The 24,195-nt window shown below is 42.1% G+C and overlaps 1 protein-coding gene across 2 annotated transcripts in view; it reads left to right on the top strand.

Annotated features, from left to right (window-relative positions):
- Window positions 1-23,074, top strand: part of F13A1 (coagulation factor XIII A chain) — a 69,261-nt gene extending 46,187 nt beyond the window's left edge. Inside the window, exons 10-15 of one of the 2 annotated variants that reach the window (XM_062617794.1) lie at window positions 64-152; window positions 1,108-1,261; window positions 1,835-2,119; window positions 6,221-6,381; window positions 9,406-9,542; window positions 22,984-23,074. In XM_062617794.1, the coding sequence (XP_062473778.1) occupies window positions 64-152; window positions 1,108-1,261; window positions 1,835-2,119; window positions 6,221-6,381; window positions 9,406-9,542; window positions 22,984-23,059 (902 nt within the window). In that variant the 3' untranslated portion in view covers window positions 23,060-23,074. Of the gene's footprint in view, window positions 1-63; window positions 153-1,107; window positions 1,262-1,834; window positions 2,120-6,220; window positions 6,382-9,405; window positions 9,543-13,443; window positions 15,659-22,983 lie in introns of those variants that run through there. The other variant, XM_062617793.1, reaches the window with a different exon arrangement.
- The last annotated feature ends 1,121 nt before the right edge of the window (window positions 23,075-24,195 follow it).

The following is a 24,195-nucleotide window of genomic DNA, read 5'->3' as shown; positions in this document are numbered from 1 at the left end:
GAAAATATAACATTTTGACATGGTTTTAATTGATCTCTTACTTTATCTCTCTTCTTCCTGTAGGTATGTACAGGTGTGGCCCAGCCTCAGTTCAAGCCATTAAACATGGTCACGTTTGCTTCCAATTTGATGCTCCTTTTGTCTATGCTGAGGTACAGATTTTAAAATTTTCACTACATTGAGAGGTATTAGTGGGACCATAGGTGAGACAGCAGATAGGGCTCCACTGCAATATATCTTTGAGAAGTTACTTCATGTATACTCCATGTCAAAGAAAAAATTCATCATTATATTTTGACATGCAGGCCAGCATGTGTGATACAGCTCTAATGAATGACAGAGATTTCTCTAATCTCTGTTCACCAATGTAATAAGCAGGAAAAGCTTCTCTGGCTCTAATGAAACTTCAGGCTGTGGTCATTTATCCTTCCCAGATTCCAGCTATGCTGGCAAATGAGTCACTAGCTCTAGCTGCTCATCTTCATCCTTTGTTAGCTGTCATCTCCTTCTCAGGCTTGCCAGCAAAGCTGCTTATGTTAAAGCTTCCTTGTTTTTTCAGTCAAAATGGATGCAACAGTTTTAAAGAAGTCTGCTCACAACATTCTTTTTTGCTGCAATAGGTCAAGGAGAGCTCACATGGGTGGTTTGACTGACAGAACAGAGAGGGAAATATCTCCATAAGGAGCAAGACAGCCTGATCTGGAGTTTTAACCTCTTGCACCACCAGAGCTGGTGTTCTCAGAATTGTAGCAGCTGCAGAGCAAGTCTCTCTCTAATTGAATTGTATATAGGTTAGGACAGAAAAGAATAAGATATTTTATCTATGAAGCATGCCCCTCTCTACGGTCTCATGTAATCATGCTCCTCAAGCCCAAAGGGTATCTCTGTATCCTACTCAAGTTTATACTGTCAGTTATTCTGGAGCTATGACTAGTAAAATGCATCTAGTCATTATTATAGCATATGACTAATTTTAAACATGGGACTTCAATACAAGTATTTAACGGGACTTAAGTGAACGTGTCATTATTTTGAGGGGATATAGACTGGCTTCCCTTCCTCTCTCTACTTCCACGTATCTCTGTCCTTTGTCATTTAATTTTACAGGTGAATAGTGATATTGTTTTCTCAAGAAGGCAGAAAAACGGAATCCAAATGATAGAAAAAATTGACACAACCCATGTTGGGCAGTTGATTGTGACCAAGGAAGTTGGGGGTGATGGAATGATGGAGATTACCGAGGAGTACAAGTTCCAAGAAGGTAACCTGAAATGGTGTGGGATCATACCAATGCAGATTTATCTAAATCACATCCTGGACGGTGTATTTACAAACCTCTGGCACTGAGGGAGCTTCATATAAAGCTGCCAAGGTGCCCTTGGAGCTCTTTATTTGTAGCTTCATCCCATAAACACTGCAGATGCCTTGAGAAAGCACAAACTTTGCTACTCAGAAATGCTTTGGACTGAGTAAGCTGTAGTGAAAACAAAGGGTAGACATGGAATAACTCAAAGCATTCAGAACAGTTCAAGGCTTTCTGTACAGCTGTTTAGACATTTCTTACTCAGGCCAGGTGTTCGCACAGAGTAAATCAGTGTAGCCCCATTAATATCAGTTAAGCTACATCAGTTTATTTGACATGGCTTGAATCTTTAACACAGCTCACTTGGAAGCTGTGAAGTTCTCCTATTATTAACTTTACCACAGGAAGGTTCACTGTCCTCATCCATTCATTTCAGCTACCACAAACTGGAAGATGCACCCATGTGATAGGTAATTGGGCTAATGCAGTACCCCTGTTTCTTTTCTAAATTTGATTTTCATTCATTTCTAGGCTCAGAGGAGGAGAGACTGGCTCTTGAGACTGCTGTGATGTATGGCGTTAAAAAGCAAAGTACTCAAGATGTGTATCAGCCACAAACAGACGTTGACATGGACTTCCAAGTGCAAAAGGCAGTCCTTGGCAGTGACTTTAAAGTCACTATAACCTTCAGGAACAGAAGTCGCAACTACTACACTGTTACTGCCTACCTTTCAGGCAACATAGTGTTTTACACAGGAGTCGCAAAAAGTGAATTCAAGAAACACTCTTTCAGTGCAAAACTGGAGCCCTCTTCATGTAAGGCTTGCATAGATGTTTTCAAACCTTTGTTTTCTGTGATATTGCTAGCTTTGTTTCTCTGTGTCATTACCTGTCACCCATGGGTAGAGGCAATTCTAGTAGCTAGGGGTAGGATACTCTACTGGGTGTCAGGAAGCTCCACTCTCAGCTCTGGCCCTGCTACAAGTGTCATTTAAAGCTGAGGCTGTTTTCTTAAAGCTGTTGCTCCCTGCATAATGCTCTCTTACACCAAGATGCATGTTTGGGAACTGTTGATTTTTCTTGTTTAGTACAAAAGAAAACAAAGTTGCTCAGGTATTAAGCTTCAAGGTATTGTTTTTCATACATTTAGTCTTCTAGCCGTATCACAGCAAGTGAAAGAAAAGTTCTAGTTTTTCAGGGTGTCATTTACAGGGACAAAAAGGTGAATACCTTGTCTTACTTGGTAGAAACTGACAAGTTCTGAGTGGGCTATGGAGGACTGGGTGGTTCAGAATTTTGTATTTACAGTGATCTAAAAAGTTTATGTGTACCTAGAATGTGCCACTTTGGAGCAGGGGCATTTTTCAGTTGGGCAGGCCCCCCAAAGGTGAGTTAGTATTTTATAGACATAACATTTGCTTTTCCTAGTGCCCTCTGGATTGTGACCAGAAGATCCTGCATCCCTCTTCTCATGAGAAAAGCAGTTCCTGGCAGCCTAACTCACACTGCTGAGGGCAGGATTTTGCATTGCTCGAAGTAATGAAGAAGGATGTTGTCCTTTTTTATTTAGGGCATAACTGAATTATTTCATGGCAGCCAAGGCAGCCCCATTCAGAAAACAGTAAGCAAGTGTTGAGGACCTGCTGGACTCCAAAGCGCTATGGAGCAGACTGGCTGTAGATCTCTGGCTTCTCCAGCATCAAGTGACTGCCAATCACTTGTTATCCTGACAGGCCTCTTGATCTTGGGTCAGTGTCTCCAGCTCAGCAAAAGTGATGAGAATGTGCCCTTATGGAGGTTAAGTCAGAGGGTCCTCCACTTGAGTTTCCTACTGAGAGAGTCAGGAGCAATGATTTTGCCTTCCTGATGCTGCTACTGGTCAAAAGCAATCTCTACTGAGCACAATGGGAGTGGCAGGACTTTGGGTGGCCAAAGGACGGGACTCTTGATCTGGGTCTGGTGCTGGACCACAGCAACTCTGAGCTTTCTCATCCATCTTGTCTGTCTCATCCCAGCTCAAGTGATACTGTGAGCCCTATCTTCTGAGAGAGAACAAATTTTATATCAGTGACAAGCCCCCATGGAACCACAGTTCCCACCATGCCATGAAAAAAAAATCCTCTGCTTTCTTCCTCCCTTTGAACATCATTTAAAACTGCACATCTTTATCTGGAGCTGATTAATCTCCATAAAGCAGGACTCCACTTAGAGGGATCTATAGGTGAAGGTTAATAAGAATTCTGCCTCTGGTCTATAACAAAGCCCTGACAACTGCCTGATGGTTCTTTCTAACTCCCTGACTCATTTGTGGGGGTCTGGAAATGGGTTGTTCTAGCACAGCCTGTCAATCAAAACACAGTGTGGGGCTTTATAGTGTCTTCCATCAGTTACTAAGTATTTGATCTGAAATACTGCAAAACTTTTGGACACTTGGTCAGGTACAGTAAAAAAAAAAAAAAAAAAATCAGTTTCAAATGCTCAAGTCTAAATTCTGTGCCTCTTCTTTGATGGGGGAAAATTCAGTCATCTTGTAAGAAATGTGCAAATAACTGCTACACTTTTGGCTGTGATTTGTGCTTGGTTCCAAGACTTATGTCTGCTATTGCAACAAAGGTCTGTGTAAGGTATTATTACCTAAAACACAGCTTCTGCAGGGCTTTGAGACTCATCTAGCTTCTCAATGCAAGAAATTAAATGAATAGATGTTTAAGCACCACTGAACCTCATAGTCCATTTTTTCTAGGTTAAGTAAATGGTTTGTAAAAAGCTCATTGAAACCATGCTGCAAACTCTGATTGTGAGTGAATACAGGTTAAGAGGAAGGCACCTGAGAGACTAGAGCATGGATTTTATTGCATGTGTACCAAAAGTATGTCCCCATCACTGCTTCTGGCCAAGGAGGCATGTTTTAAGGTATTACCACCATTCAAGGTGGAAATTAGCTTATATCTGAACTACAGTTATCAACTTGTGGAGCATTTTGTCCTGCAACAGGACAAAAAACCCTCACAAGTTGTGGCATCTCTGAAGGTGATACATAAAACTTGATCATGAATTCTTTCACCTTTGCTTTGGAAAGGAGTGCTGTCAGAAAGAGTGTTTGAGCAGACAGGCAGTGTGAAGGGAGGCAGCATGGTCATTTGCAACTGTGTGAGAATACTGTGTCAGAGGTGTGATGGAAGGATACCTATTGAGGCACTGAAGCAGAATTTGCAGGCTTCATTCATGGCAGATAGTGCATATGAATATCTGGAGGTAACAAAAAATTACAATGCAGTAAAGATGTGTCAGAGGCATTCTTCCAGCCCATGCTGCTGAGAGAATGAAGCAAGTTTTCAAACAGGAAGTAAAAGCATGATTTTCAGAATAATGATTAAAGGAATTGTGTGGGTTGAAAACATCTTTGAGGATTTGAATAGCTTAAACCTTCCAGTGCCTTCAAAGATGCTCTCACATCCATTTGGTTATATTTAGTTTTCTCTGTTTTTTGTAAAGGCTGTAAGGAAGCTCAGTGTTGTGTCTCCCTTGGCTTTCCCAGGTGCAGTAAATGGTAGTGGCATCTTACTAGCAGAGGCAGTGCTAAGGAAATAGAAGTCCATTATTCTTTTTTTCTTTTTTTTTTCCTCTGGTGATTAAACAGCAAAGTTCATCTTTCCTTTCACTGTAAATTTATCTTCTATTGTAAATCATTTATTTATTTACTTATTTCACACAAATGATAAATACTTGCCCAACTGATAATTTACAGTTTAAAGCATTATGAGAAACTCTTCTATAAGAGGCACAGAGTGAAAGGGAGGGAGAGAGGGAGGAAGGGTGAGCACATCAAGTAAATTTAAGGCTGGCCTGGTAAATCCAGGTCAGGTGATCACCAAGGGAATAGCTTTGAAACCAAATCAAGGAACTAGTTTTGATGTGAGTGGATCAAAAGAGTGAAAAGGGGTGAATGTTATTTACCCAACTGAGTTGAATTATCTCAGTGTGTACAGTGTATGTCACAAATACAATACAAATAATGGATAACAGTAATAATCCTAGTTAACAGATGAGTGATCTTGATATGTTTACTAGAGTTATAATGAATGTTTATAAAGGTAAGAGGACCAGATCTATATGTTCTGCGTGGTTACTTAGTTAGCAGGTCTGCTTCTCTGCGTCACATTCTCACACCATTGTTAGCCTGGGAATTGCAGTTCAATATGGTTAAAATTAATGATTCCCTGCATCTCAGCCATCAAGCCTAGGGGGACGTGTTCCTTTCAATAATTATTGTCAGGGAGCACGTGAAAGCTCTCTGGAGGGCATGCTGATGACAGGAGGACCTTCTTGCTAAATTTTGCAGGCAAGTCCATTGTAGGACAAAGGCAGATATCCAGATACGTCCTGCAGTGCAGGTTGTCTCCCAGGTAGCCTGCATGGGCTCACACCCCATAGTGTGAGCCCCACTGGCTGCTCTTGAGGCGTCCCTGCTGGCATCTCTGCCGCAAAGAGAGGCAGAGAAAGCACAGGAATAAAGTGGAAGAGGAAATATTTGCAGGCATGACACTCAAAAGCTGGTTTTGACCTTCATGCCCAGTAGCTACTTATTGCCAGTCTTGCTTCTCACTTATTTTGTGGGAGTGCCTAGAAACCTTCAGCTGTGGCCTGGACCCATGTTGACCAGCACTGAGCTGAGACTGTTCACAAACGCAGCTTTGACCCAGGGAGCTCACAGCCTAAATGGAAAGAGGGAAAGATAAGAGGGGGAATGGTGAGGTGAAGAAATGGAGACAGTCTGGGGGAAAAAAAAGCCATTCTTTGGGCATGGGCCACCTTTTTTCCAAGGCACTTGTATAACTGGCGCTGGCTATGATGGGAGGAGCAATCAGCCATTAGATTGCTTCAGTACCTCTTTTTCTTCCATGTTTCTCCCCTCAGCTAGTGCTTTTGATGTTGTGATCAAAGCAAGTGAGTACATGAGTGACCTGCTGGACCAAGCCTCCTTTCATTTCTTTGTGACGGCACAAATCAACGAAACAGGGAAGATTCTGGCCATGCAGAAGGCGACAGTTCTGGAGGTTCCTGCCCTGCGGATCAAGGTAGCTCAAGGCTGTGGTGAAGGGGATGGATCACTATGCTGCATGCGGGCTTTTCTGTACAAGGCTGTCACATTGACTGTATATCTCTAATGGAGGGGTGTATGCTTATGTGCGTGTTAGACCTTCAGTTCAACATGGACCTTATAAAGCAGTGGCTGGCTGGAGCGTATGAGGGTGTATAGGTATGTTATACATTGTACTGAGTATCCCTACGTTAAAGTCTGAGTCTGGCAGCATCACTGGTAGTAGACAGCTAAAGTGATCTCAGTGGAGGAGGGAGGTGAAAAGATCTGAAAAAGCTGGAGAAACTCAAAGTCTAAGAGAGATTACTCACTCCAGTCACTCAAGTCTTTAACTACTTCAGAAGTCTTATATTTAAAGCAGCACAGCACAGAGGCCTCCTGCTGAAGAATGAAGCTAGGGAGGTGAATTTTCTTGCAAAGCTCCTGCAGGTGTTGTGGAAAGTTTCTCTAAACTTGGACTGGCAGCACTGATTTTAGACAATGCTTTCAGGATTTCAGTGCTTTGATACCATGCTGTGAATGTACTACCAGTGGAGTTCCCTCAAAGTTCAAGCATTTCTGCATGAGGCATGGTGCCCATGAAATTGTAGAAATGTAATACTTATGATTGGACAAAGACCCTATGTTGTATAGCAAAGGCAGGACTGAGATTTAGAGTTCTCAATCATAACTGAGCATCCAAATAAATTGCCTCATTCTCAAAAGCACTGAGCCTTCATCCGTTCTGAATGACTCTATTTGGATCTGCTTTTTTTCCTAATACTCAAAAAACAAAATAATCAGAACACCTGTTCAGGAAGCTTTATATAAACATGAATGCAGCTTCCTAAAATTCAGGACCTTGAAAGAAATATGTTTATAGGCTTTTTTTCTCCTGTTTATTATTTGAATCAATGTTCAGGTTACCGTACAATAATTTGTGTAGTAACCACAGCCTGCTGCAGAAAAAGTCAGGTGTTTTTTTTTTTAAATGTAGATCAAAACTGCGGTGAATCATAGAATCATAGAGAACAATTTGTGTCAGAAGGGATCTTAAAGTGAAGTTTACAGAAAGAAAAACCCACTCTATTTTGTGGTCTACAGAAATGCCATAATGCTCTGATTAGACTTCTTTGTATTTGCAAACAAAAGTTTTTTGGTTTACTGAGTGTTCTAGAGAGGAGGTAAACAAGACAGATAAACTCTACTTCAAATACCTGTTTTCAGTAAACTGATTTTAAAAGTAGAAAGTTCTTCCAATTCAATACTTAAACAGAACATCTCATACAGCATCTCCAATTTCGGCTTCAAAATCGTTTATCCTCTCTGCTGTTATAAAGAAAGGATCTTTATAGGATAGGTCGCTGTCCAATAACCATGTTTTCTAGTAAAACTGAGTTTGTTTCTTCAATTCTTCGTGATGTGCAATAATATGCTGAAATTTTAATGGTTGGATCTTTGGAGCGTGTGTGCATACACATATGTATATACCTATATATTACTATTTATATAGGAAGCTTCACTTTATTGTTGCTGAAATCTGAGGACGCTTATCCTACTAGTTTTCTTGTCAGATTTCTTCAGTGAATGTGACTGACAGACTGGAGTTCTTAATGTGAGAGTAAAGAAGTAGTATGAAAAACTTATTTCTCCTCATCTTCAGATCTTTCCCTATTCGTCGAAGATGATTGTCAGAGTTAACAGTTGAGGAAATTACCATATTCTAATTTAGCTTGAGACTGGGTTACAAAAATACGCTCAGCAAATACATATCATGGTCTCAGTTGCATCTGTGGATGTTCAGGATGAACATCTAATTGTGATCTTAACTGGACAATTGAAATATGAGGACGTAAGACCTCTGATTGAGTTAGAACTCTGAAAATGCCACAGATGTCTTTTTGCAAATGCAGGTGGCTGTTGAGAGCTCAGCTGTGAGTAGCTCATCCTTAGCTCCAGTCAATATATTGGTATTTGGTGCAGTGATCCCTTAGACCAGAGCCTTTTCAGCTTTTTTGCAGCTGTCATACTCCTTAAAAATTTGCAGTAGGGCTGCAGACCCCAGCAGAGCAGTTTAAATTTATTGACAAGATACTTCTCAATGCCCTTTAAAGTAGTTCATGGACCAGCTGGGTTCTGCCAACCATAAGTTGAAAACCCTTGCCTAAGCCTTTTTTATACTGTGAGAAATGTTGTGTTTCTAGGGAAAAAACAAAACAAAATTCCCATACATCTAGTCTGTGTTTAAAAACGTGCTCTTTTGGAGGTATTTTCTAGGCAACTGTACTATTTTCCAGGCAACTGCCCTGATCTGAAAGGACAGAGAGATCCCTTCAGCTGTGTACAGTACACATATATACATATGGAAGTCAATGTGATCACTGCTTATTAGTCCCACAGCTTAATATTTTACAGTGCAAAATGTATTGGGGTTTTGTTATGTAAGGGGTTTGGAGGACAATTGGCTCTCAGGTCTATGTAGAGCACACAAACAGGGTTAGAAACCTTTCAGAACACAAGGGGCAGCTGGGGAAGATGGGCACAACACTTTTTGGAGCTGCAAGCAAAGTGAGCCCATGTTTCTAATTTAGGATAATAATTCCTGCCCTTCTCTTCTGGAGCTGATGTCCTGAGCACAGCGTGCACTTCAGTGCTGGTGAGGAGCCTGGGGAGGGAAGCAGACTCTGGGGGAGAGGCTTCCTCAGCTGGACATGCCCTCAGTTGGACACTCAGCTCCAGGACTGTGCACGTAGACTTCTGTTTCTTCCTATGGAAATGAGGGCCTGCCTCCTGACCTACTATGTGTCTTGAGGGAAGACTGCAATGTGTAGAAATATCTGCAGTGGTACCTATGGGCCCATGCATCTTACTAGGATTTCTCTGCCTCATGCTGTTTTGCTGTGTGCTTCATTCTCCTTCCTCCTCTTCCTTGCAAGTACTGTGCATTTAATTCTACAGATTTTACCGTGGGGCATTTAATTATTATTATCTTGTGGAGCATTGTCCTTTCTGTGTCTTGCAGACCCAAGGTGAGCTGGTATCTGGTAAAGTAATGTCTGTGACTGTGGAATTCACCAATCCTCTGAAACAAACCCTGGAGAATGTCACTCTTCGCCTCGAGGGACCTGGCGTGCTAAGAACGATGAAAAAGGAGTTCAGGTAGGGCAGAAAGCACAACTAGCTGGGAGTTCATCTCCTACTTGCTCACAGGAGGAAGCTCACAAGAGGCACTTAACTAATGCTGCTCTGAGTAATTCAATTCAGACACTCTCTCCTTACTTCAAAATTCAATACACGGGGGAGCTGTAGGTCTCAATAGTCAGAAGTCAGGCTGTCCAGAGAGACCGTGCAGAGATACTGTGAGAGCATTTCACCTGTTCAGCACCAACATTGGAGGAAGGGGTAGTGGTTGTAGGTAGTTGTTAATGCAGCCTGAGTTTACTTTTTCACTGTATTATGTTATTTTTACCACTTGACAGTAGCACCTACAGAGCTTCTATCACAGAAAGAAAGACAGATATATTCTACACATGAAGTGTTTACTGCCACTCACTCAGAATGTGCAAATCAAGTCTTCTGCTGTCTTTCAAAAGGGCTTTTCTCTACTCATGTTAATCATGATTATACAAGACGTTCAGATACCTCAGATGATCTTTGCAAGCTTATGTCAAGACACGAGACGTGTCTCAGACACAGCAGAGCCCAGAGGGATGGCTGCAGCGTGTGTGATAACACAACTCCCCTCTGCCCCTGATAGCACCACTGCACAGGGCTGCCCTGGCACAGAGGTGTGCTCTCAACACAGGATAATCCCAAGTCTGATGAAAAGGAAAGCCACCTTCATTATACTGAGTTTCAACTCATGCTGACACAGTGGTACCCGTACTCAGAGCACGTTGTTTCCTAGACCCTCCTCCCATTTGAGTTCAGCGTTATGAGCTCAGTGTTATAAGGTCAGCATTAGCCAGTTCTAGGATAACTGGAAATTTTGCAGCCATTGCTTAGTCCTGGGCAGCCAAAGCAATGCCATCTATCATTACCTGAGCTGAGGGTCCCCAGGTGTGTGCAAAAAGAGTTTGAAAAATTGCCTGTGCTTCAGCAGCTGCATAAATTGTCAGCATCATCTAGAGGCAGTAGGGGAGGTCTGAGTTTGATTGCACCTGGGCCAGGGATAAAACAGATCAAAACCAGTCTCCAGAGTAGAGCTGGGTAGAAAAATGACTGTGAAAGGGCATCATACTATGTTTGCTTTGTGCACAAGGCATGTCACAGATGCTGCTGAGCATGACTCAGCACAGTCCACATGAGTTACACAAGTTGCAGCAGTAGCCCTCATTGCTGCCAGCTGTGCCAGCCTCCCCGGCTGCTCTGCATCCTTCTCAAACCAAAAGCTGCCATGGGCTGCTCTCACCTTGAAAGATGCAGAAGTTGACAGGTGCATCAGGAGATAGGGCATAAAAAGGACTGACAGAAAGATGTCATTTTCTTTCAAGTCAACATGTTTCCCCTTTTCAGTAGTGCCCTTGTCATCACTTAAAATGGAAATGGATCAGCTTAGTCATTTAAGATTTAAGTTATCTGAGATGAATGAAGGTGCAGGTTATATGCACAAAGGACAGAGCAGCAGGCAGTTGTAGTTTATTTAAATAATAATCACAATTTGCCTCCATGCATTCAGAGTGATAAATGGTTCCAGTGTGGTGATGACTCAGCATATTACTCAGAACCATTCATCACTGAATCCTCTCCCAGGAAAATCATGTTAGGGTGACCTTACTCCATTTGCAAAGAGAATTAAACCTAGCCTAGTTTTTCCTCACTCTTCCACTGCTTCCCTGTCCATCAGGGACTGTCACATATGGGATGTGGCTTTTGCAATTCTTTGTGGGGATGAGACTTTTGACCTCTCTGTATTTTTAAGTTAGCTTTTCTGTATCACTTGGGTGACTCCACAAAACAGGTATGTGGGATCCAGCTAATACAACATTATTCTGGAAATGTAGTGGCTTGTGGGCTTCAGTCTTGACCATTCATAAAAATAGTACATGATATTTAGCTATTGGCCTCAGACAGATGAGGGGCATGACTTAGGGAAAAGCCTTTGGCAGCAGCAATTCCTACATAGGTCATAGTATTTGCATGACAAATGAGAATTAACCAGACAGTGATGAATAGTCTTAAATGGATTTTAGCCAAGCATGCTTTCACACTAGCAGGTAAATCATTTCAGGTGTTTCTACGTGTGAAAGCCCAGCTAGTCTTAGCATTTGTAGAGAAAAGCAAGTTGTTTTAGAAGTAGTACAGTAAAGAAAGAGGAAAAGGTGTGTTTGGTTTCCCAGGGGAGGTGTTGTCTTCCTGCACACACACACTTTTATATGAATATATATATATATACATATATGCAGAGATAATAGCACTAAAAATCAGAGATGGTAGTGCTACCCTGTCTCACTAGGGCACTGTGAAAATGTGGTCTGGAAGCCTTCATCCAGAGAGTGCATCCCAAGCGCTCAAGAAAGTAGATTGGAACTTGCTGCACAGCAGATTTGTATATCTTCTCCACTTTCCATAGAGATAGTTCCTTGCAAATCATTCCCATAAACTCTTACTTTAAAAAAGGTATTTAACTTTGTGCAGCAATTGAAGTCATTGCTTTATCATGCTACCATTTTAGTGGGCATTTGGTGGAGGAGGCAGGCCAGCTAAGGGAAACAGAATATCTCTTATTGAGAAAAAAGGCAAAAAGAGGGAAAACACTTGCTGGAAGCACTCTGCATAAAAAAATATGATCTTCCTCTGCTTTTTCTTTTCTAAAACTGGATACATGCCCCAGGTTACCTATGACTGTATATGCAAAATGCAATGCAGTGCCATGTGGAGGTACTTAAGCTAACCTCTAAGGAACTAGAATACCTCTCATTTCAGAAGGCGCAGACATGCGCTGAAAAAAATATTCAGGTTAGGTAGCTCATTTAGAGCTAATTAAGGCTTCTTGTCTTGTGGCAAGTGTGCTAAGCCTGAGCTGTCATTTTTGTCCTGACCCTGTCAGAGGACATGGAATCTGAGAGCCAGATCCTACCAGATGAGAATATGAAAGTGCGACTGAAGTTTAGGCTTACTTTATTCTGACTTTAATCGGTTCTTTGTGGAATACCATAGCTATGTGAGATGAAAACAGTGGCTAAATTCATAATCCTCTTAACACTGAAGAAAATAACATTTATTTTTATAAATAGCTGCCCACTATGCTATCTTCCCCGTTGGTTCCTTTAGAGCAGTGGTATCCTGACACCCCCCAAACATAATCAATCAATATCAGCCTTCAAAATTTTCACACAGAACATAGCGAAAGCACTGAGGAAACACAGAAACCCAATATTTAAGGCTCTCTGTGCACACCTTAGTTGTAGCAGAAATGGAAAATCAAGAACAGTGCAGAATATGGTTGCTTTATAGTATGAGTTATTAAGAGTCATACATAATGTAAAAGGGTAACTGATAACAGCAGGACTCCCACAAACACTTTGACCTGTTTGTGTGGACACGAAGTCATCTGAAGCAGCCAGTGAGATCTGCTGATGTTACAACTGTGGGAGGGTGTTTGAAGGTAGGAGCTGGCAGAGGAGCTCAGCATCTCATCAGCGCTGCATTGAGTTTGCACAGGAATGCTGTGGACACTTCATAACAAGGACTTATTTAACTATTTAAAGAATCACTCACAGGCTATAACAGGTAAAATGGAATTATAAAGTAGAAAAAAAATGTGTTAGCTATAAAAATTATTCTGAAAGTGACTGTGAGAGGAAGTGAGGCAGAAGAAAATGGATTCATTTTTGAAATTTAATATTATCCCGGAGGAAAGCCTAGAAAAGGCTTTGACAGAGTCAGTCCTGAGAGGAATAGAAGATGGAGGGAATAATTTGTAGGACACTTATGGGAATGAATGAAACATAAAAATATTGAGACATGTTATACTGCCCACATTCAGTTTCTCCAGTGGGTCAGGCTGAGAGCACTGGCTGGCTGATCACAATATTGTTACTTTCCTCTTCCCCTACAGGCAAATCCCACCGAACTCTACCTTGATCTGGGAAGTAAAAACTGTCCCAAGACAACCAGGTTTACGAAAGCTGATTGCAAGCCTGGATTCTAATGCTTTGAGGCATGTGTATGGTGAGCTGAACATCCAGGTTCAGAAACCATGAACAAGGATGCTGCCTTCATCTCTCATTTAGCTATATTTCAAAATATCATGGTGGGGGGAGGGAAGGGGAAGAGGTGGAAATTTGCTTATTGTTATTTTGGTCATCCTTGTGCTGAACAAAAATTTCATAAAGAAACCTACCTTGGTAAGACTGGGGAGAGCATGAAAAAGCACCTGAATGATTTAAAATTAGATACATGTAATTAAAGACAATTCTAGGCCATATTATTCCTATAGTTCACTTGTATTTATAGTCTTTTGCATTAGCGCTGTAAGGGAATCTGAAAAGCTCCATTCACCAAAGTAGTCTGAACTTTAGTTTTAATTAAGGCCTGATATTTCACTGGAAAAGAACCCAGAGTTATAAATTCTTAGATTGAATTACACAACCCTATGGTAGATCATTCAGGCTGCAATAAAACCAGGTTTTTCTAGCTAAGGGGACTGCTTTATCTTACTACGTTATAATTTTGCACTTCATGGAGAGCTCACTTGCTGGAAGCATCTCGCAGGATATGTTAGCTCCAGAATATTCCCAGCCCCTTGTTTCCTCTTGCTGCTTCCCTCTGCCTTTCTCCTAGTCTTCCATGTGTGCAGACACCCACACATACTCACTTAGGTATTTCATGCCCTCACCCCACCCCCTATGCTGTTGATATGCTGTTCCTCTCTTTTGCTTGATGAAAATCCAGAGTTTTTCATGCTCCTGCTCAGGGTTCTTCACACCAAACTTGCATTTCCTGGTCACATCTCTTGTATATGATGTATTATTTCTTCATGCTTTCCTGCCTTTTCTTCTCTCCTGAACCCATCCTGCAGCCCCATTTCCCACATGTGTGTGTGTTGCCCAGAGCAGTCCACGCTCTGCCAGCTGTTAAATGGGGTGAAGGAGAGAGGAGTGATGGGGACAGCCTGAGGGTCTTCTCCTGCCAGCCCCACAAGACAAGCAAATATCTTGCACTGGAGCTGGGGGTGAGTTTAGGTGAAACACTTGGGGATGAGTTTAAATTAAACCATGCCTGAAAGTTTCCAGAAATCACTGCTACTGCAGAGCAAAGTGCTATTATATGAGCAACCTCAGGAATATCCAGGGACAGAAGCTCAGATGGAAAAGGAATAAAGATGTATCCTGAGCCAGAAACTTCACAAGATGGATCTACTTCACGTCTTTCTTGCAGCATATTCCTCTGTAAGGTGCAGTAGGGCCTCCCAAGGCATTGCTTCTCCACTGAGGACATTCTGGTTTCCCTTAGTCTTCCATGCAGGGCACCACTCCATCCTAAGCCATGTACCCCATTGTGCTAGGTCAGTAGGGGTGTGTGTGTGTGTTCATTTCTCATCTCCCATGAAATCCTAGAGATCTCTTTCCATGAGGCAAAGATGAACATGCCACAAGCTGTGGCAACTCTTCTCCACCGGACAGTATATGTCCTGTACTAGCAGCACAGGTGAGCTAACTGAGCTTCCAAAGCAGTTAAAAGGAGCCTCACACTCATTAAACTTTGGGGCTTTATTGTACTGTGGATGGCTGTGTCATTTTGTGGTCTCATTAATAAGAAAGCAAGGGAGATGAGTTAGTTGCCTTCTGCTCCTCTTCTTGCCACACATGGCCTAGCGCAAAACCTGTGATCAACTGTTAAAAATAAGCAAGTCCTGGGAGGGTAGAAATGCAGGCTGCTTTTTTGATAAAGAATGTGGAGTAAAGCAAAGTTTCATACCACCTGATACGCTCAATGAGTACCGCTGGATCCAGGAACACCAGACCTTTAGGCACTCTCACTTAAAGCATCTGCACACACTCATTTTGTACAGCTTATGTGACCACATTAGAAACTGCAGTGTCAAAGTCTCCATATAAGTCCTCTGGGGCTCAAGGGACTGAATAGTGTGTTGTAAATGCAAGGTGACAATCTCTGTTAAGTAATTAAGCAGTCCTACCAGAGTCTACATCTTCTTAACAAAATTATCTTCTTGTTTTGCACTTGCATATAAGACTGCTTTCCATTCCAGACTTTTTATAACTACAGTGTAATAAGATTTTAAAATAAAGCGTGTGTGCACTTGTGTGTTATGCTCTGTATTTTGATCACTTCTTCTACGTAGTAGCACTATAGACACCACTTGCTGCCTCTGAATTGTAAAAGTTAAAAATTCACTTCTAAGCCATGCTAATGGAGGTGCCTTTTTTTTCTTTTTTGGTTCTAAGGAGAAAACTCTACCTTTATTTGAATGAACATTAAGAAAATTACAGGCTCACTTAAACTATTTGCTTTTGGTTTTCTTTCTGTTTGAACAACTGACTGCCTAATGCATTGGAGAAGGTGACAATTTCCAGGAGCACATCACTGTGCCAGCAGAGGATCCCCAGATTCCCCTGGAAATTGTTCTAACATGTGAGAGCCCATTAAGTAGCCAGTGCGCTCCTAATGAAACCTTATCTTCTACATCGCACTTTTAAAGTGTGTTTCTCTCAGCCAAAGGCATTTTACTAACAGTTGTTAAGCTGAATAATGTCCACCAGGAGACAGGAAGTACTTTTATTGATAGCTTATAGAGGGGTATATTGCAGCAAAGAGAAGTGATGACTAGGAGTAGAGGCCAGGGATGACAACAGCCCTTGGCATCCACAGCCTGCTTGCTATGTACAGAGTTGCTCACAAAAAAACTCAAGACAAAACAAGGATGGCCTCTAGGGTTTCAGTCACTCATCACCCTGTGCATGGGCTGTCCCATTAACCATGGGTAAAACCTGGCTGACTGAAGAAGCAGTAAGTGCTGTGTTAGCGCTATAGGTACACGTAGGAAATATTCAATCAATAATAAGGTCAGATTGGCAACCCCAGATCTAGAAGATCTCTGAACCTGAAAATAACTGGAGTTCAAACTCTTCAGCCAAGGGTCTCTTTTGGGTGGTGTGAATTTGTGTCCTCAACCCAATCATCACATCTCAGAGATGGACTGGGAAGGAACAAGTCCCAGACCAAACCTGTGCCTCCACAAATCCCACTGTCCAGCAGCTCAGAGAAGCCAAGTACAAACAAAAGTATGTGCACTCGTGAAAGCACACCTCAGTTGTTACCAGCTTGTTGAATACAAGATAAAGAGCAGGCTGCTTCAATTCCCACCAATTTGTCACTTTCAAAATCTTGTTATGATCAAAAGGAAACACACCTTACATGCAGACCTAGAAAGAATGTATTGCTAGTCTTGTTAAAAATAATGTAATCAAATAGTTACTATTAGCTGAGATAATTAGGATTGAATTATACACTTGTATTTTCATTACAATGACACTAACACTTATAGTCCAAATTATATCAGGTTAACTTGACACACATAAACTTTCAAGCATACTCCCCTTTGTCTTCTTCTATATGCAACACTATACTGAGCCTCCAATACCTTCAATATGGGACAGAGGCATGTGTAACAACATCTGTCATCAGTGTCCCCAGTCCTTCACCAAGCAGAGTCTGACAGTGGGAGAGTTTCTCTTCCTCTTTGCACAACTGAAGATTTCTTCCTTCTCACCCTATGATCCACCAGAGGTCATTTTTACAGCCATACTAATACAGTCCACACCTTGTTCTTCCTCCATTGGTCCATAACTCCACAATAGATCAAAATTCGCAATGTGATGCATTTTATATATGTTGGATACTCATATGTTTGTTCTCCTTTGTTGCATTAAGATTTGTCTTACAACTGCTAATGTTGTACCCTTTGATGACCAGCAATTAACTGCTGGTGAGCTATTTGTAGCTTGAAGCCTCCAACATCATCCTGCACCTGTGCTGCCAGGGTCCCCTGTTATCCCATGCTAGTAAACCTTTACATTACATTTTACTTTGGGGTCATTAAAAGTTCATTCTACAGAGAATAACTACCTGCTATTACTGTCTACTAGTTACCAAAAGTACATATAACAACAAACATTTAATCATGTAATTAAATAAAGCAAAGAAAAGGTTAAAACAAAGTCAGTAGGAGATATCAGGTCATTAGATAATTGCTCTTGCAGCTAAACAAAGCAGGGTGAAATCATGACGAGTCCTGAGGCCTCTGTTGCTCGCTTATCACCAAGCTGTGACCTTTCACAAGCAGCATCTTATTTGTGGGAAAAAATGAGAGAATGTGACTGAGCATTGACTTTTCTAGTGACTGGGACTACCAGGGATAATTGGTTTAAACTGAAACTAATTAAGAAATGCTCTGACAAATGGGTGACACCCCTGCCCCCCCCCCCCCCTCCCCTGCTGGGGACTTACATACTGCCTTTCCACAGCATATTGCTTCCGTGTTTGTCCTTATCTTTTCTGAGGAGGAAGTAGAAGCTGCTGGTGCTAGCTTCTGAACCTGAGTGACAGTGCAATGGAGGAGGATATCCAGATCAGAGGGGGGTGGGAAAAGTGTCTGAGCTTCTTCAAGCTATAATTGATAGCCCCATTATGACAGAGGAGATTCAGAAGTACACTGTGAGTGCTGATGGAAGGAGAGGGATTGTTATGTATATTGGTGCTTGCATGATAGCTGGTAGTGAGTAGAAATGTGATATATACATTAATGTACACTGGAACAGCAACTGTAATGGAAGACAGTGCCTGAGAGAAGCCAAGAGGTTTCCATGTGCAGGTGAGAGGGATTTAATTAGTGCTTAAAGGCACAATATAAAAAGCTGAGTTGAATTTTGAGGAAAATGATGCAAAGAGAAGATTCCTGGTGGGGTGATGTGAGGGGAAAGAAAGTGGTAAGAGAGGAAGGCCAGCGGACCGTGTTGCCTGATGCAGGGAATCAACAGGAGAGACTGTTAGTGGTGGCAGAAGGCAGACCTTGTGCTTGTCACTGGAGCTGGATGTGGACTGCTAGCACAGGGATTCACCTTCTCCACAGGCAGGTTAGTAAGCCTGTGCTGAGGACCACGGCAAGGCTCAGGAGCAAGTTTTGTCTGCAAGGCTGGCAGATCATGGGGAGGGGGAAGTCAGAAAGTGGGTTGGGTGATGGAAATCTGGGCACTGCGAGGCAGTCAGCAGTTGCAAAGCAACTGCATGGCTGAGTGTGCACTACAAGGAGATTCAGGCTGGGCTCAGCATTTTCTTTAAGTCATGTGCAGCCCAACCAAAACATGGTTGTGTTTATCTGGCCTCTGCAGTATTGCCCTGAGAATAAAAGGGCCCCCTCATAACTCCTTGCTCAACTCCTGCTCAGGTTTTGGCTAACACAGTGCTCATGGTAGGACCTGATGTATGCTGGGACCTGCACCATAAGGTCAAAGCCAGAGCAACTTATAGGCAGGGTGTGATGGACAGGAATGGGTAGAGGTCATTTTAAGCTGTTATCACCTGCAGCTTGCTGTCTGCTGCAGCCATAATCCCTGTGTATTGACTGTGTGACAGTTTCTTCAGAATCCACTTACTTCTGGAAATGTTGCTGATCAAACCTCCAAGCTGGAGGTTATAAATATATCAGCTTACCCAAAAATCTTCTGAAGTAGATCCAACAGCAGCCTTGGCTGAGGCTTTTGTGCATCCAGGTGTGATAGAGGCGATACCCACAAGGTGATGGAGAAAGAAGAATGAGCACTCACTGTGGATTAGGTAACTATTTTACTCACTGCTGCATGAGTTATGTATTAGAGAACTTGAGTTAGAAACATTAAGTGATGAATCAGTGTATTTGCATGTTAAGACTAGTCTGTACAAAGGGGATTTAGACCTTGTTTGATGCGTTTGTTTTCTTTCATAAATGCATTCATAAAATAAAATTTACAGAGTACATTGTCCTATAAATCCAAGTGACTCGAATGCATGAAGCCACCCTTGACTGTGAGAAGTAGGAAACATCTCATCTACCAAAAACTGTAGTAGCAATGAGTGGCATTGCAGATGAAGGTATTTTGCTTATGCTACAGGAGTCCCCTTATTGGGCACAACTGCAATGCAGTCTCTCTGGTGGCTTTGTTGGCTTTTTCTTTTGTGGACTTTTGTAGCTTTATCAGCTCCTAGCATCTATGACACACTTGGGCAAGGAGTTCCCCAGGTGTGCTACTAACAGATATGAAAAAACATTTGGACATCATTCTCCTACTGGCCTCCTTTGACGCTATGCACCTCTGGTACTGGAATAATCAGGCAAAACTTCCCTCTCCAGCATGTGCTCTATAATTTCATAGACTTCTCTACAGTATTTCCCCCAAATTACATTTACCTTTTTCAGTCCTACCTCAGTCACTTTGTACATAGAAACTGTTCCACAGCTGTCATCAGTCTCATTTCTCTCCTCTGAACTTTTCCCATTAGTATGTCACTTTAAGTACCATTTAAATCTCATAGAGCTATTTTAAGCATCTGTATTCTGAAAGGATACTGCAAATGAGAGAATGGCCTACCTGAGTAGGGAGAATGTGAGTCTCTTGGGAGCTAGATTCATCAGGTTAAACCTGGACACAGTTGTGGCTCAAATGGAGCCAAAATCTGCCTTGGTTACAAGCTCTGTACAATTGAAGCTGAACATATTTTATTCCTGTACATGTGCTGTTTCTTGAAATCCTCACTCTCTCATACAACCACCAGTGTGACTGCCTTTGAAAAGACCATGGACACATGTCTCCTTTTAACCAAATGCAATTCTATCATTAGTGATATACACTGGCTCCAAAACCCATTTGCAGCTGTTAAAGTTTACCCTGTTGTTTGCTTTAAAGTTTGTTAGGTTTGTTGTCATCTACAACGCAAAAAACTTGAGCTAATTTAGGGACTGTTATAAAGATGGTGTTCCAAAGCCTCTGCTGCCTAAACAGTTTAGTTCATTGGCATTTTCCTGCACTAAGAAGCTTTGCAAAGGGCCATTATAAACCCCACTGCAACATGCTAGTGAATTATTTTCTGCTTTTCAGCTGGTTGAGTAAAGTAGCCACAGTTTTTGCATTATAAAGCAATACTTTGTGTTCCAATCAGCTAGCTCTGGAAAAGCTTAGAACTAATAAAGCCTATTCCAAAAGCTCTGTTTGCCTTATCAGTGTTTCTGGTGCCCAGGAGAAAAATGCCTTTGTGTTCAGAGGCACTTAGCATTGGGGAAATGTCATAATCAAACTGCAAATTAGCTAACATCCAACCGTGTTTACAACTGAAGGTGTGAGGTTAGGTAAATGGGAAAAGCCATAATTTTGAGGGGGAAGGGGGGGGTAGGGAAACAGTCCAGACTGTGGGGGTCAGGAATATAAGAAAGCAAAATAAACACTGTCTTACTGCTACCTTTCTAGTGAAGCTGTGTAACATCAGCATGCTTTCAAGAAGACCAGTTGTAAGGTCTTACACCAGATATCATTACCAATAGCTTGAGTATTTCAGTGTGTTAGAGCAGTGCGAATTTGTTCTATCGCATCTTCTGTATTGAACACAGAATGGGTATTACATGGCCTCTAAACAAAAACTGCCAAGAGAGGCCACACTGGGTTTTAGAGCAAGTACACCACTATGCAATTAATCAGAAGCACACAACAGTCCCTACAGTATAGCATCTCAGTAGACCAATCTGGATTGAAAATCAAGTAAGGTTTATTTTTTCTTCTTTTGTCTACGTGAATGTCTTTTCTTGACAACAATATTTTTACACAGATCTTCTTTAGCTACTTTTCATTCTCCAAAGACCATGTGTTTGGGAACTCCTGTAACAGATTGTATAATTTTTGCTTCTGTTTAGTTTTCTGGATTTTCTACTTCTGATCTGGTTTTGCCACTGATGGCAGCCCGACTTGTACATGCCCATCAGGATGCCACTGCACAATGTACTCAGTGGCTTGATTTGCTGGTTGATCAGATCCTGAACAATTATGCAATTATGAAAAGCTACATTTAATGGTATTTGAAGAAAGAATAAGCTTAATTCTTCACAGAAAGAAGTGAGTAGGGGGAGGGAAAGTGCTGAATTTCACTTATCTGCTTTGTTGGAACTGCTTTCTGCAACGTTGCTCACATCTGTACATCTCCTACTATCCCAAAGAGCCTGAGGCTATGAACACTAAATGGAAGCACAGTTGACAGTGTTTTTCCAAGCTGGACTGCAAGCCTTGGGAACAGTGTTCTCCCTGAGCCTACTCATAGCAACCAGAGCCGTTGTGGCCAAGGTGGGAAGGTGACACATATCCTTGCAGTGCCAGAGGAGGGCTAAGTACAAGGTGTCCCAAAAGCCTTCTGTCTTCTCCACTGCCTCAGAGGTACTTCACACGAGCTTAGTGCCAGAACTGAAAGGCCTTGAAAAAGGTAATACTTGAAGAGACTTTCAGCCACTACAATTTGTTCAGCCTGTATGTCTCTTTTGCATAAAACTTGTCCGTGGAAGAGAGGCACTTAGGAACAAACTGCAGAGTAAAATAATGCTGCTGGCAGGCCACATGCTGCCCATTCAGCTGCAGGCTAAAACTGCAGGTTTTCCAAGATTTTAGCAGCTGTGTTCCCCCTCATTCTGTCTGGTTTGTGCACAGTGGTCAACTCTGACCTGGCAGGTCCAAGTATATAAAGATAGTCTGGGTACTAGGTACTCACCTTAACCTGCTCTTGCTGCATCTACGTAGAAGACGTTAGCCTGTCACAAAGTCATGTGCTACAGGAATGTATGATGGATGCTAAGTCAGCCCCCTTGCAGAGCAACAGTCATTGTGGTATAAACCAATTACACACTTTTTTCCACAGGAATAGCCCCTCCCTTGGCAGATGGATGGTGCAGGAAGCAGGCCTGTGAAGTAAGCGCAGCCACCTGTCTGCTGGATCCCAGTCTCATCTCCTGCAGAAGTGGGGGAAAACATAGTGGATAAGGGGGAGGATTGGCAGAAGAACAAGATGAAGGCCATGGTTGTTTAAGCTGTGCATGCCCTCACTGGCTCTGCACTCTGTGGTAGTGGGCTGGTAGGTCCATCTGGGATGAGTGATTAGATGTTTGCAGCTCTGGATGATGGATAACAGGCACAGGGCTCCTGCAGGCAGAGGGAGAAGTTAATGGGGGTCACACACTGAATCCATAAAAGGCAGCAAGAAGTCTAACTCCTCTCAAAAATCAGCTGTTAATTGAGCATTCCCAATTTTGTGAGGCAAATTTTGGCTTCTTACTACTCTGTGCATTACAGGGCTTATTGGGAAAATGCGGTCATGGAGTACAACAGAAAGGCTATGAAAAAAAGAGTAACTGCTTGGAGCAGGTTGCCTGTACTAGCAGTTTAAGAGTGGGAGTACCTCCTGCTGCTTTCAGTGGGACAGCAGTGGCTGAAACTGAAACAGCTAACTTCACAAAGACTTCACTGTCCAGTTCTCATAATCTTTTACTTTAATGGCTCGTTACAGCAATTGAAGTTACGTATCAGGACAGTTGAAGATTTTAGTCTTCCAGGAGGATCAGAGCTTTCAGGCAAATCCCAGCCTGGTGTGTTTCCTTAGGGAAAGTCACCACCAACAAGGCTGCTGGGCTTGCATGGTCTAGATGAGCATGCGTAACACAGTCTAGAGGCTGTCAGTCCTTCAGTCCCTGAGCCTGCTACTTCAGCGTGATGGAGCTGAAGCCTGGACTTAAAGGTTGATGTGGCTGGGAGGTAGCTGATATTAGTTTGGCAAGCATCTGTAGCAGTAGAGATCAGAAATCTTTTCCTCTCCCCTTTCTTGGCCATGAAGATTCATCACAGTGATCGGTGAGGGGGGAAAGAGAGATTTGACTTTGTGCTTCTGTCTCTGTCCCTTGAAAATTAAGTAAGAAACATGTGAAACAGCAAATAATTAAAAGAAAACAGTGGGTTTCCTGTTTTATTTCTTGTGCTGCATGAATTTTGAGGCATATTGTTGTCTGGCTGGGTTGAAGTAGATCCATTCACTATTGCAATCCACCCTAATAGGCTATTGATAAACGACATGGGGACAATAAAGTCATGAAGTCAGCTTCAGGAACAGCATTAGGGCACACGAGAAAAAATGAACAATGACAGAAAGAATAGTTGGTAAATCTTCTTCAGAAGCCTGAGTGTTGCTTCCCTTGTTGTCAGATATTTTAGGGGATTTACAAAAAAATACAAGAAAATCAAAGGAAATAAAATCAGAGAACCTGAACAGGAACCATAGTTCCATACGATAGGAAAAAACTGAACCCACTGCTGAAGCCAGAGAAAGGGGGAAACATTTGCCAATGAGCCAATCACCTGCAGACGCTCTGCAGATGATTTTGGGGTATCCCTGCGCAAGCCAGTTCTCTGTTTTATGTCCTGGTTTTACAGCTATGAAGGGATCACACTGCTTGCAAGCATTGCCTGAAGTCAAGGACCAGTGCTGAGCCACAGACTCCAGAAAGCTATTCCTAGAACAACCACTGCTGATTTTTACAGCAACTTCACACTTGTAGGGAAACAATAAATGGGGAAAAACAATAAGAATAAACAAATTTTCGAAGCATGGCTAATTCCCCCTTGGCTTCAAATGAAAAACTGTACAATGGCCAGAAAGTTGGGTTTTTTTTCCAAAGTTTTGTATGGGCTGTGGGTTTTAAAAACTCTCAGAAACACAGTATCACAGCACTAGATTATTATAAATACTGTGTGTAATGTAGAAGTAGGTAGAGGAGCTAAAGTATCCTGTG

This window comes from Pezoporus occidentalis, unplaced genomic scaffold (assembly GCF_034315485.1).
Source record: "Pezoporus occidentalis ecotype Australia unplaced genomic scaffold, CSIRO_AGI_Poc_V1 ctg2, whole genome shotgun sequence".
Taxonomy (NCBI): domain Eukaryota; kingdom Metazoa; phylum Chordata; class Aves; order Psittaciformes; family Psittacidae; genus Pezoporus; species Pezoporus occidentalis.
Note: the sequence above shows the minus strand (reverse complement) of the source record. Positions and strands in the feature narration are given on the sequence as shown.